Raw genomic sequence first — 14,369 nt, forward strand, 5'->3', positions numbered from 1 at the left:
TCATTCAAGCCTCCCACCCCACCAGGCGTAGCAGTAGTCCCCACTCTCCAGATGAGAACACAGAAGCCTGCAGAACTTAGGACACATGCCCACGGATTCACAGCTAGTACCATGGTGATCCTAGGCCAACATCTACTCTCAGCCACATGTCCTGTCCACTCTGGGATCACAGTGAACATACCTAATGAACGCAGTCTGGCTGAGGCAAGCTGAATGGAGAGGCGAGATGAGGCTGCTCAGCCAGGTTCGGAAGAAGCTGCCAAAACAACCAATCAAGAAGTGTGTCTCAGGCAGAAGGCCCAGCAAGGACAAGGTACAGAAACACCAAGAACATGGAGACCCTGACCCCCAGTCCTGGGTCCCCATCTAGCCTGATACTCCTCCATTCTGAACCCCTCTGTTCTGGGAGGCAGGGGTCTTTGTACTAGAATCTGGATCTGGTCTGCACACTGGCTCCCTTTCGCAACATGGAGCAAAACTGGCTCCCAGAGCCCCACGCCCCTTCTTTATGCGGCAGAGGTGAGCCTACCTAGTTACGAGGCCTAATTGATGCTGAGGAGGCTTCTAGAGCGCTTGGTGAAAGGTGCCCCGTAAATCTCAGACACTGAAGAATTCTTCCACATTCATCACAGTGTTTAATGTCCTGATTGATCTCCAGGGTAGTCAATTCCATTTGCTTATTCAGGATGAATAGGCAATCTGTTCCCCCACGCTGTAGCCTAGGGCTCTGCATAAAATTATGCTAGCACCGTCTCTTTGGTAGCTCGCAATAAATTTAGCAGCAAATCTTCCATCATTTTATTTGGATAATTGAATTAACTCTTCACCAGGACATGATACCAAACTTTTCAGTGCTGGAGTGAGAAAAAAAAACCTCGCTCAGTTTGTGTCAGAAAAACAAAGGTTTTTAGCTTGTACTGGAGAAGGGAGAGGAAGGCAGGTAAGGTGCCTCCTGTCTGGAGAACAGTGCTCTCTTGCCTAACTCAGGCTGACTCCAAGGCATTATTTAACAGAGGAACCAGTGGGGATTTGCCAGCAGGGAGAGCTTGGAGGAACAGATAGTGCCTTGGCTGGCCACTGGGGCTGGGGGCAGGGCCCTCATCTCCCAGCACCCATACACCCCACTACCATCCTCCCCACACCACACACTCTGCTGCAGCCAATGAAATAACTAAGCATCTCCTGCACAGCCTTCCCCAGAAGTGCTGAACACGGCAGGCAGTGCAACACCCCAGGCATTTATTATTAATAAGGATGGTTTCTGTGTCTCCCTTGAAACATTCTCAAAGGGCTTTCCCTTCCATTATGTCATTAGCTATCCCAGCAACCCTCATGGGGGCAGGAGGCCCAGGAGTTATTATTCTTGCTGTATGGGGGGTGGGCCCAAGGATTCACTTAGAGCCACATAAATGGAAACGGGGCTGGGCTGAGGATCCAGGTGCCTGGGCTTTGACACCCTAGGTGCCTAACAGCGCCTGAGGTGAAGGATGGCGGAGTGATCCTGACTTCTCTCTAGCCCTGAGAAGTCCATTCGAAAGCTGGGGTTAGCCGTGCCAGTCCCTGGAGTTGTTGGGTGTCCTTGCTAGGCAACTCCACACAAGTACCCTGTTGACTAGTTAGTAAGAAACTCTCCTTTTAAGAAGGCTTCCTTGGACCTTATCTCATTTGAGGCCCCCATAGCTCAGAGAGGAGGGGTCCCACTCCTAGTGTTTCTCTTTAGAGATGAGAAAGTTGCCCCCGGAGAGGAGCATGGAGGCAGCCCCAGGACAAGAGCTTCAGTCAAGAGCAGTCCTAGAGTGAGAAAGGAGTGCCTGAGCTGTGGTTGTGGATGGAATGAAGGCCCACCATGCTAAAGAGAATTCCAGGCCATTAGCCTCTGATCATGCAGGATCTATGAAAAATCTCACAGTCGTGGACTTGATCTGAAAAGCCAAGTTTTGGGTTTCGGGCCTTGGCCGGGGTGCTGGTTGGAGGGGAGCCAGTATGTCATTCAGGGAGGGCCTTACAGGTCCCCAGTCCTGGGGAGACTTTGAACCAGGTCTGCAGGGCTCCAGCCCAGCTCTGCTGTGAGGTGACCAATAGCACTCCTAGCTCTGAACCTTGTCCTTGCTGTCCGATTTGGCAGTCAGGGTGGCACCCTGGCCATGGGGTTGGCTCCTCTTCAGCTCCAGGGGCAAGGCTGAGTGGGAAGTCTGGCTCTGTAAGAGAGGCCACCAGGCTCTGAAGACACGGTAGGCTGATCCCTCTAGAACGAGGGGGCCGTGTGGGCTGATGGATAGATGGCCTGGGGGCCAGAGTCCTGATTTGTATCTCCGGCTCCCTTGATGACACCTGGTTTAATTCCAGGAAGCTCATTTCAGCATAGCCAGCATGGCATGTCACCCAGATAGACCTGGGTTTGAATCCTGCCACTCGTTTGCCACTTAGCTCTATGTCCTTGGCAAATCATTTAATCATTCTGTGCCTGTTTTCTCTGGCAAGCAGGGAAAATAGCATCCACTTTGCAGACTGTGATAAAGAGGGAAGATTGCAAAGAGCACCTGTGACACCAGGAAGTGGATACATGGGAGTCATTATTATCACCCACCTTGTTGGCTTACAGGATACAGGGGCTGTTACCCAAGCTCTCCTGCCTTGTGGGAGAGCACCAGAGTGAGTGGGGTCCGTGAGCAGGCAGATGAACAAGAGGGAGCCATTTCCCAGAGCTGCAAACCTCCCAGGGAGTGCTCAGCCTCCATCTCTATAGACTCCCAGCTGCCCACCAGCCATAACTCTAGGCTATGGCCCCTTGGGGAGCAATGAGAGCCAAAGCTCTCCACCTCCTGCATTCCAGGCCTTGAGGCTCCACTCCACGCCTGTCCCTAGGCAGGCGAGGGGCTTGCTCTAACTGGGTGCAGCCTCCCACACTATAACTGTGGACTCTGCCCTCTGAGACCTGGGGACCACCTCTTGGTCTCTGTCCTGTTTTAATTGGCTCATGGGGCAAGTCTAAACTGGTCCTGCCTGTTTGGGCACAAAGCCAACAAACATCGAGTGCTCAGGCAGAATTTCACATCACAGCGGTTTGTAAATTCCCTCAGAAATCAGCTTTCAAAAGTAGAGCTCTTCTGTAAACCCCATTTCTAGGTGGGAAACTGAGGCAGAGAGCAGGTGCCACGCACCTAGCCTCTTACCCCATTGCCCTTCTTCCTGTCCTGTGGTTTTCTCTGGAGAAGTCCAGAGCAGAGGTGAGTGCCGGCGTGTGGCTGCGTCTCAGTGCTGGTGCAGGGCAGGCTCCCGAGCCTGTTGGAGTAGCCAGCATGAGCTTCAGAGCGAGACTCATGGGAGCTCAGCAAGTTAGGCCTGGCTGAAGGCAGCAGCCGTTTCTGGCCCGGCAGACACAGACCACTAATTACAGGCCCCTGTGGCTTCCGCCCTAGAGAATATCAGGCCTAGAGATTAGCAAACCTGTAATGCCCTCCACACCCATCAGGTGACCACCTTGCTTCCAAAAGCTTGGCCCACTACCAGGTGAGTGTGGGCTCCAGTTCCGGTGCTTCTCCTGTTAGGGTCTGACCTCAGGGAAGTCTCTTAAACCTCTCTTAGCCCCAGGTTCTTCCATTTGTAAAATGGGGCTAGAAATACCTGCTCACAGCATTGCTGGCAGGATTCAAGGAGCCCAAGAAGAGGTCTCAGTACAGTGCTCAGTACTGACAGCTATAATGACGCCGTTGGTGACTCGGAATGCCTCCAGTTTCTCCCCTAAAGGCTCAGGTGGAAACTGCTCATCTCCCCGTGAATCAAGGTGCGGCTCTTTGCCTGCATGTGGAAATATCTTCCAATTTAGCTATCTTTCCCAAGTGGCTCTGGAGCCCTGCTTTTGAGGACCAAGGGAAGGCAGGCGGGAAAGCAAATGCTGCTGACCAAGCCATGGGATCACTGCACTGTCTCAGTGAGCAAGGGGACACAGAAGCCCCAGGACACCCTGACCTATAGTGAGAAGCACCCGAAGATAGAGGGGACAAAGAACAGGTTGGGAGGGTAGCCAGAGAGACAGATAAGCTAAGGGGCTGTGACCATTCTGAGTTCAGCTGGGACAGTGGGAGCCCTTGAAACTAAAATGAAGTCTTCCCTTTGGTGTAAATATAAAAGAAAACATAGGGATTATAAACACAGAACCCCTTGGAGGCTCTCTGGCAAGGGAGACACTGATTAGGTTCAGTTTGGGAGGAACTACTCATGGGACATGGAGTCAGAGGCTACAGCTGGGCCTCAGCAAGGCTGTGATGGGGTCTAAGACAGGTGCTCTGAAGGTCAGAATGGCCAGGATTCATGACTGCTTATGAGGGATGAGGAGGGAGTCAAGGACACCAACGCCATGCATCTTCATGGCTGGGTGGATGATGGTGCCCCAGCTGGGAACCTGGAAGGCAGAGCAGGCTTTGGGCAAGATACTGCACTTAGCCTTGGACCTGTGGAACTTGAAGACTCCAAGAAATGGAGTCTTGGCTCAGGGAGCTGAGTGTGGGAGTTTCAGCAAGGAAGGCAGAATTCTGAGCTATTTCCTCGGGAAGATGAAGGGGTGGGGGAGATGGAACCAGGGGGGGGGGGGGGGGGGGAGATAAAGGGGGGTGAAGAGTGGGGGAAGAGATCAGTGCAGTCGCCTGGCCAGGCAGTGCGAGAGCTTCCCGCCTGGGGTCCACGGGTCCTTCTTTGGAGAAACCTGGAAGCAGTGGGAGGGGGATGGGGCCTCCCTGGGTGGCTCTTCATCAGGCCAGGCCAACTCAAACCCAGAAGAGTCATGCTGGCTTCTTACCTGGGCCAGCAATTGCAAAGGAAAACCTCAGTCAACCAGAAGTCTCAGTGCAGTTGGTTTTTATTATTAAAGCCAAGATTGGAAAACGGCAGTCCCCCCACCCGCTGTAACCCTCCCACCCACCTCCAGGTTCATTCCCTTATGTCCTATGAAGGTGAAAACTAGATTTGTCTGGAAAAGACTCCGAAATGCTCATGCCAAATGAAAGAATGAGGACGGAGGAAATAGGCTCAGATGGTGGTCTTTGTGATTGTGTCGGCTCCACCCAGGACTCCGGGAAAAGACGGCTTGGGGGTGGGGCTAAACAGCCCCTGCTCACAGTGCTGTTCCCCGGGGTCCAGAGTGGGCGCCAGGAACGAAGGCAACGGAAGAGGCTGGGCTGGTCCCTGCGCTCTACCCTGCTGAAGCTGGGCCACAGGCTGGTTTTTGTAAAAATGGTTTAAAAAGACCCCAGCCAGAAGCACCACCCTCCCCTGAGCAGGGCCAGAGGAGATGCCACCTCTGGGCTCTGAGGTCTGAGGCATGTGGCCCCCTGGCCTGGTGACACCTCCCCGGAGGCAGGCAGCACCCTGAGGGAGGCCAGGTGGGCTCCTGGGCCCGGCATGTGGCCCCTGGCGGCCTCCGGGGCCCTAGGAGAGCATCCTGATCACTCTCTGCCCTCCTCCCACCCTGCCCACCTGGAGGCTCTAGGCTTCAGGGACCCTGTGCAACTTTGGCTCTTTGGATTCCAAAGATCTGATCTTCTCCTCCAGCATGGGTGCAGCAGGCTGGAGGTGGATGACAGGCTTGATCTGAAAGACTGTGAAGCCCTCCTGATTCTTCTGGTTGAAAAGACTTACCCTGTGCTCCAGCTCAGGGCTGGTCTGGGCCGAGCCCGCAGGGCTGGGCCAGGTGAGAGGGGCTGGGTCCAAGGCCCTCTGGGATGGGCAGGGGTCCTCGGACAGAGAGGACAGCAGGTCCTGGACCGTGGCCTCTGCCATGTGCTGCTGGGGTGGTGGCGGCAGTGGCCGAGGAGAGGGTCTGGGCTCTGAGGAGGGCTCCTCTCTGGCGGTGCTGCAGTCTGTGGAGGAGCCCAGCGTCTGGCTGCTGTCGCTCTGGGCCCGGGTGATGGAGCTGCGAGCGGAGCGGGAGGCGCTCTCGGACGTGGCACTGGCACAGGTGCCATTGCTGCTGAGCTTCAGGGGCACGTCGACGGAGAAGAGGTCGGAGGAGATATTGGGCTGGTGGATGTCTATGGCAGCTGTGGTGACGACACACACGGCTGGCTCTGGGACGCCACTGTCTGCAACAAAGGAGGGGATGCTGGTTACACTTGGGCCTCTACTACGCCTCTGTAGGCCCTGCTGGGGGTGGCTCTGACCCAAATGGCAGGCAGGGAGTTTGCGCAAGCTCTACGGGGGGGGGGGGGGCAGGTGAGGGGTAGGGAGGTCTGGCTCTGCCGTCCCATCTGCCTGTGTCTGCTGCTTCGCCCCAGGGAGGGTTATGCCCTGCCCTCCTCTTGCCACGTTCTCCAGACATGTGACACGCGCTGGCCAATGATCCGTGCGATTGATCAGTGGCGGCAATCAAAACAGCCGTGCTCTGCCTGCAGTGAGCAGTGTTTTAGAACAGAGGGTAGCTGTTCCACCCCCAGGCGATGGAGGAAAGATGACAACCTGGGAGCAGCTTCCCTGCCTCATCCGCCATGGAACTGTGTTGATTTAAACCATGGAGATGTTGGGATTATCTGCCACTGCAGCATAGCCTAGTTTATCCTAACTCAGAAAGCCTGAGGTACCAGTGTTAGAATCTGGGCTTCATGGTGGAGTCATAGTTTTAAATGGGGCCAAAATGAGAGTGACATGATCAGGGCTGTGGCTTCAGCAGGTTGTGTCACCCCTGTAGGATGCCTTGCAGGGTGAGGACAGATGACACTCCAGAAGGTTTTTAAGGAAGTACCAAGGGACTGCATGACAGTGGGTGTAGTGGGGGCAAGATCTCTCCCCAAAGTGGTGGGGAGAGTGTACTGGGGGTCTGAGCTAGAGATGGTGTTCTCTGATATCAGCAGACTGGATGCAGCTTTGAAAGAGAAAGAGAGAAGAGCTCTTTCGGGATGACACTGTAGGAAAGAAAACAATCCACTGTATTATACATCACACAATGTAACACTCTAGCCTCATAAGGGAGTATATGAGAGTTCACAGACTGTCAAAGACAAATTACGAGACTCAAGACATTGGCTAAGGAGAATGGGGTATTCCTGGAAAACTCAACCTTGCCCACAAATGAAAACCACTGAGACTTCTTTCTAGAGCATGAATGAAACAAATCGAGCAAGGACATGCCCCATAACTGTTGCTTCTTAAGCCCAGCTCTGCTGTTAACCTCACCCCATCGTCCTCATGCCATGAGGGGCATGGGTTGAGAGGCACTGAGGTCTCTTAGATTTCTAGATTCCAGCCCCGTTTCCACATGAGGGTCCCACATGCTGTCCTCATTAGCGATCACAGAGCACTTCAACCTCCACATCCACAGACCCGGCACTGGACTGTGCTGGGAGCCAAAGCTACAGGTATTTGAACCTTGAACTCTGTCTGCAGTTATGGGCCCACAGACACCAAGGGATGGGCACGCCAGGCCAAGCTATCCCCATTCTCAATGTTAGGGGTTGCGTGGGGCCATAGAGGTTTGGTGTGTGTAGAGTGGTCCCAGACACAGACTCACCACTGCTGGGCCCGTTGTAGTATTGGCTGACGTAGCTGTTCATGTCATCTCTCACTGCAGCACCTTCACAGAGGACAGAGAAAGGGCAGTGTGGCAGCATGCCGAGAGTCTGAGAGCAGGCTGTGGCCAGTTTGTGCCCCTCCCTCCATACTCCCACCCCGATCCATCACCACGAAAGGAGGCCCTGGTCTTCCTGGAGCTCTCTGCAGCTTCCCAATCCTCAGTGGGGGATCTGCCCCAGGGCTGGGCTGCACTGGGCATCAGCGACCCAGGTCCTCATGAAGTATCTAGCTTGATACAGGACATAGGCAGGGCCTTTTCCTTCTCTGTCCTCAGTTTCCCCATCTCTGAGATGAGGGATAAGGAAATAGTTCCTCAGGCCTTTTCCTGCCTGGATGGCCCAAGTCTCTGAGTCTACCCGGGGCTCTCAGGGTGTCTGGAAACACTGTCCTTGGTACAAAAGTCTCAAACCCTTGTTAGTGGCCCCACACAGCCAGCTGCAGAGGCTGATTCTTCATGATAGCCTGCTGGCTCATCTGTCAGAGGACCCTCTCTCCCACACAGTACGGGGATGGACTGGGGGCTAAGCTTCCCTCCCCCCTCCCCCGACCTACACAGTTCCTAGCAAGCAGTGAGCACTCAGTAATTCATTATTGCATGAATAATGCGTGACAAGGTGTAAAGCCATCCAAGGAGAGAACACAGGAACAAGAGTCTCAAGAAAATGTTGATTCATCGTCTTGATAGGAGTAAAGAAGGAGTGGGAGAAAGAAGTGAGAAATTCCAAGTGGCCTGAGAATGGGAGGAAATGCATATGACCAGAGACCCCAAAAACCATCCCAAGGAGCTTGGCCTTTTTCCAAGGGCAGTGAAGAATGACAGGAAAGTCTGAACATGATCAGGTGTGACTCACTCCCAAGGTTGTGGGGAGAGTAGTTCAGAAGGTGCCAGACTTTATGCAGGAAGACCAGAAATGATGCCCAGGTGAGGCTGACAGGTTCTGAGGTGGGGACGGGTGGTGATGCCTGATGAGACAGAATGGAGGGATAAGGGTCAAGTGATAATTAGGAGGAACCTGGCAGGGTTTGGAGAGTGACAAGATGAGGACCCTTGACTCCACTGATTCAACTTGTCAGACTGAGCTCAGGGGTTGCTCTTTAGCAACTGGTCTTCCCTGAGTCCTAGAGTCCTGAAAGGGTACTAGAATCAGACCTGATTTCAAACCTCAGCCCCACCACGTTTTAGCTAAATGGTCTTCTCTAAGCCTCTGTTCGCTTACCCATTAAGGAGGATAAAGAGGCTAACAAATGTCAGACTTCCCGAGTGGAGTCAGGCCCACAGAAGGCCCTCAACACACGGGAGTCTAGTCCTTCCTCTCCTACAGAAGTCGGAGGGAGCCCACACCCCTGGGCGCTTCTCCCAGGGGTGGTGGTCTGCAAATGAATGGGCCAGATGCTTTCTGTGGCCGCCTTCCCCGGGCACACCTGACATCACTGCAGAAGCCAATCAGCACAGACCCTGGAAGGCTGCATAGTGACAAATATAGACCTGGCTCTTAAAAGCTTTTTTGCCCTCTTTTGATCTTTAAATGCCTCCAGTAAGAGGTGTGTTTTGCATTAATGCCCAAGTTGAGGGAGGGACCTGAGGCTGGCCCTAGGCCTGGGTCCAGGATCAGCCAGCAATGCTCCCTCCAAATCACACAGCCATACAGTTCTCCGTGGCTCTTCATAATTCATGTGGTAAATGCTCTCTGTCCCTGCAGGTCACCCTGGGAAGTAGGTGGAGGCTGGTGTAGCTGCTCCTGGCAAGCAGTGAGAGGAGGGGGTGGCACCAGGTCTCTTGGGCCAGACAGGAGGTTCTAGTCACTTCCCTTGGGATTATCCTCCGGCCTTGGCTGAGGGGTCCTTGTATACATGGGCAGAACTATTAACTCAGCTGAAGTATCCACGGTCTCATGAGAATTCATCCCAAGGAAGTTACTCATAGAAGGTGGCCTGGGGTGAAGAAGAAAAACCCAGACCCCAGAAAACTGGACAGCTACATGCAAAAGAATGAAACTGGATCGCCTTATTACACCATACTCAAAAATAAACTCAAAATGGATGAAAGACCTAAATATGAGACCTGAAACCATAAATTCCTAGAAGAGAGCACAGGCAGAAATCTCTCTGACGTCAGCTATAGCAATGTTTTTCTCAAAATGTCTCCTAAGGCAAGAAAAACAAAGGAAAAAATAAATTACTGGGACTAGACCAAACTAAAAAGTGTTGGCACAGCAAGGGAAACCATCAACAGAATGAAAAGGCAACCTACTGAATGGGAGGAGATATTTGCAAATTATTTTTGATAAGGGCTAATATCCAAAATATATAAAAATTCATAGCCCTCCACAGCAAAAAGCACCCAAACACCATTAAAACATGGCAGTGGACTTGAACAGATATTATTCCAAAGACATCCCAATGGCCAACAGACATATGAAAAGATGCTCAATGTCATTCATCGTCAGGAAAACGCAAATCAAAACCACAATGAGATATCACCTGTCAGAATGGCTAAAATGAACAACCCAAGAAACAACAGGTGTTGGCAAGAATGTGGAGGAAAAGGAACCTTCATGCACTGTTGGTGGGAATGCAAACTGGAGCAGCCACTGTGGAAAACAGTATGGAGGTTCTTCAAAAAGTGAAAAATAGAGCTACCTTACAATTTCACCACTGGATCCCAGAGAAAATGAAAACATTAACTGGAAAAGATACATGCACGCCTATGTTTAATGCAGCATTACTTACAATAGCCAAGAAATGGGAGCAACCTGAGTATCCATCTGTAGATGAATGAATGGATAAAGATGTGGTACACAGAAAAGCACGTGCACGCGCGCGCGCGCGCACACACACACACACACACACACACACTGGAATATTGTTCATAAAAAAGAATGAGATCATGCCACTTGAGGCAACATGGATAGACCCAGAGGGTATCATGCTAGGTCAGAGAAAGACAAATGCCATATCACTTCACTTACAGGTGGAATCCAGAAAATAAAGGAATAAACAAACAAAAAGCAGCAACAGACCCATACATATAGAGAACTGGTACCTGCCAGATGGGAGGAGCTGGGGGATGGGAAAACAGGCGAAGCGGGGCGGGAGCTGTGGGCTTCTGGTAATGGAATGAAGGGTACAGCATGGGGAATCCAGTCGATGATACTGTGTGTAGGTGTGGTACTGTGTGGTACGGTGACAGATGGTAGCCACACTTGTGAGCACAGTGTAACGTACAAACTTGTAAAATCACTGTCGTACACCTGAAACTAATGTGACATTGTGAGTCAACTGTACTTCAATTAAAAAAAAAATTATAAAAAGGGAAACCGCAAATCTTAATAAAAAAAAAAAAACAAAAAAACCCAGATCCTAGTTCTTGTCCTGTGTGTGTTGCTGCCATGAGAGCTTGAGCAAGCCATATCCCCTTGTTGGGCCTCAGTTTCTTCCTCTGTACCACCAGGGGCTGGGGAGGCTCTTGAGGAGCAGGTCCTAATGTGGCCTGGCTGGAGGGCTCAAGACACTTCCGCCAGCTCCAAGAGGGGTGAGACCAGAGGCCCCAGGCTGTGGCCCGCATACCTGGGCAGGCATTGCTCACTCCTCCTGCTGGGGGCTCTCCACCATGGCCTGTGTACCCAGAAGGGAGCGCCCACCTCTCTGTTGAACAGCTGGGATAAACAGCTGTGGGCAGCTTCTTGTCTGTCTGTGCTCAGTAGGATCTCAGCGTGCCCCACCCTGCACGGGGTACCCAGGCCAGGACTCCCTGCCTCTGAGGCACACAATCAGGGCCTCCCCAGGGTGTCACGCCTTGGTCAAACAGCTCATCTTCATTTAATCAAGCCTTGCAGACGGTGGTCCTGCCTTCACAGGTCCCAGGGCTAAGCCCCCTGCTCTTCACCATCTATGTGACAGACATTCTGATACTTAAAAAGCCCTCCTGAGAGTCTCTTCTGGGAAACCACTGTCCGTTTCCCACCCGCCCCCCAGTCCTTAGCCTCTTCTCTGAAGTCCTTCCTGTGGGTACAGAGGTGACCAGAATGGGCGTAGGAGGGGAAAGGAGGGAGCCAGCATTCACTGTGCCTTTCAAGCGCCACACCTTGGCTTTGGCACACACCACGCTTCTTTAATCCTCGCCACTGCCCTGAGAGGCCGGGATGACTCAGGAGACCTGTCCTTCCCCAGATCTGGCGAGATCACCCCCTCATGCAGCCCAGCGCCTTCCCGGTGTGTATAGCGACCGCCCTATTCTGCAGACTCATGAGCCACCAGGGCTTCGGTGCGGTGGCAGGGCAGGCCAAGCCCTGACCACACTTGGCTGGGTCACCCCCATGGAGGACTTCGTAATCCCCATTCCAGGCCAGTGTCAGCTTGCTGGTTTCAGCGGGCAGGGTGGCACGTTCTGGAGCACTCTTAATCTTGGTTCAGTGCAGGGATCAGAGCTTCCTCCTAGCTCCGTGCTAACCAAGGATGACCCATCTTCATCCACGCCATTGAAAAAAACCAGCTAGGCCAGGCCCGATGTCTCTCCTGAGCTCTTGGCTGATCTGGCCAACGAGACAACTTCTCCTGCAGGACCTGAAGCCACCTCTGACGCATCATGTCTGCAACAGAGCTCAGTTTCTCCCTCCACCTCCATCTGGTGAATGGTTTCCTTGCCCACCCAGGCTGGGACCTTGGTCATTACACGGTGCTCTCTTTCTTTACCAACAACCCAACTCCTACCAAGTCTGTGACTAGTCCAGGGACCCCTGATGCCTCTGCTGTGGTCCGGTGGTCCAGCTGTAGGTCAGACCTCATGCATTCCCCTTTGGACTCTAGTCACGGCTGCGGGTTTAATGAATGGGATCGCTAGCTCCGTGGATACGTATGACACGGAGCCTGGATCTCACCCAGGTGGCCACTGCACGTTTGTCCAGGCTGCATGTGCTCTCTCTACTCCAAACATGGACCCACACAGGGGCCTCAGAATGAGCTTGAAGACACATATCTGAGGGACACCTGGGTGGCTCAGATGGTTGAGTATCTGCCTTCGGGTCAGGTCATGATCCCGGGGTCCTGGGATCGAGTCCCGCATCAGGCTTCCTGCTCAGAGGGGAGCTTCCTTCTCCCTCTGCTTCTGCCTACTTGTGCTCTCTCTCTCTCTCTGACAAATAAGTGAATAAAATCTTTAAAAAAAGAAATCTGAAAGCAAGGCCTGCCCAGACTCCTCTAGCAATGCTGGCGCTAGCCTTCCCCGCTCTGCCTCAAGCAGGCTCTCTTCTCCAGAACAGACCACCTGGGCTGGGGTCGTGGCCCCACCCACGGCAGGGACTGGGAGCTTCTGAGGGCAGGGGCTGCATCTTACTTGGCATCTCCCTCGCACTCAGCACAGGGCTTGGCACATGGCAGCCTCCACTCAATAGTGCTGACAGGACGGATGACCGTGTCTGGGTCAGAGGCCTGCAGGGCCTCCCGGCACCGTCCACCTCACCCTCTGCGAGGCCCTGTCATCCTACGGCACATAGCCTTGCTCCTGGTCACTGGTACATGCCTGGACACTAGTGACTGGTGGGGAAAAGAGGAGAAGCAAGTCCAGAGGCTTATGGTGAAGAACAGGCCGCACTGAGCCTCCACAGGGGGTCTGCTCACCTTTCACCTAAGAATAATCCCCTGCTCCAGGGTTTGTCTTGACTCAGCCCCAAGGCGCCCCAGGACCACAGAGGAGCCACCCCACACTGAGGACGGAGCTCAGGACACAGGCTCCCGGACAAACCCACCGCCTTGTGATCCCGGGTAGATCCCTGGGCACCCTGAGTCTCAGCTACCTCCCAAGTAAAATGCAGATGAAACACCTGGATGCTGGTGAGCTGTGAGGTTTACTGAGATAAGGAACGATTGTCAAGTCTAGCCCGGGGCTGTTCCTCACCCCTCTGAATCCCGGCCCACAGTGTTCCCAACCGACCCCAAAGTCTTTTTATTTTTTTAAAGATTTTATTTATTTGACAGAGATCACAAGCAGGCCGAGAGGCAGGCAGAGAGAGAGGAGGAAGCAGGTTCCCTGCCGAGCAAAGAGCCCGATGTTGGGCTCAGTCCCAGGACCCTGAGATCATGACCTGAGCCAAAGGCAGAGGCTTTAACCCACTGAGCCACTCAGGCACCCCCGGACCCCAAAGTCTTGAACCTTCTGTGGCGGCTGCTGCAGTTGCTCTTGGCTGCCTGGCACCTTTCTTCCTGGGGTGAAAGCATTCTGCAAATGCATCCTGACTAATCCGCCCAAAGCCCTTGGAGTGCTGGTCATGGCAACGCTCATTATCTGTGTTTGCCCCTGGGGTGGAGCCCCAACTTGCCTGGCAAGGCAGAGGCTGAGAGAAAGGGTGTGAGTCAGCTGGGGCCCCTGGAGGGGGTGGGAGGAGCTGTGCTGTGGGGTGGGGTGCCAGGACCCCACATCCTGTGCAGACACAGCCCCCAATGCTCAGAGGGAAGCCCTGATTCTTGGTTTGGGGCTTCTGCTCCCTAACTCCACTTTGCTGCCCCATGCCTCAGCAGCCCTCACAGGAGGGCACCTGCTGTGTGCCATGCGTGAGGGCTGTGCCTATGACCAAAAGCCCAATACTTCTCAGAGAAGATATGCTTCTGCTACTGTTCTTATTCTGGAAAAACTGGGGCTCAGAGACAGGACCAGCAGCATAATTGTGGGGTCCCTTGTTCAAAAACCAGGAAGGTCCAGAAATAAACCCATGCATATATGGCCAATTAATTTATGACTTTATGACAAAGGAGCCAAGGATATATAATTGGGAAAGGACAGTCTCTTCAATAATGGTGCTGGGAAAACGGGACAG

At 53.3% G+C, this 14,369-nt stretch overlaps 1 protein-coding gene across 5 annotated transcripts in view; it reads right to left on the bottom strand.

Moving 5' to 3' along the window:
* Nucleotides 1-4,825: 4,825 nt before the first annotated feature.
* Nucleotides 4,826-14,369, bottom strand: part of TMEM266 (transmembrane protein 266) — a 111,041-nt gene continuing 101,497 nt past the window's right edge. For 4 of the 5 annotated variants that reach the window (XM_032865132.1, XM_032865131.1, XM_032865133.1 and 1 more), the window contains 2 exons: nucleotides 7,499-7,561; nucleotides 4,826-6,077 (listed from right to left, as the gene is read on the bottom strand). In XM_032865132.1, the coding sequence (XP_032721023.1) occupies nucleotides 5,482-6,077; nucleotides 7,499-7,561 (659 nt within the window). In that variant the 3' untranslated portion in view covers nucleotides 4,826-5,481. The remainder of the gene's footprint in view (nucleotides 6,078-7,498; nucleotides 7,562-14,369) is intronic. The other variant, XM_032865134.1, reaches the window with a different exon arrangement.

The sequence above is a fragment of the Lontra canadensis genome, unplaced genomic scaffold (assembly GCF_010015895.1).
Source record: "Lontra canadensis isolate GAN:19392208 unplaced genomic scaffold, GSC_riverotter_1.0 scaffold28, whole genome shotgun sequence".
Classification (NCBI taxonomy): domain Eukaryota; kingdom Metazoa; phylum Chordata; class Mammalia; order Carnivora; family Mustelidae; genus Lontra; species Lontra canadensis.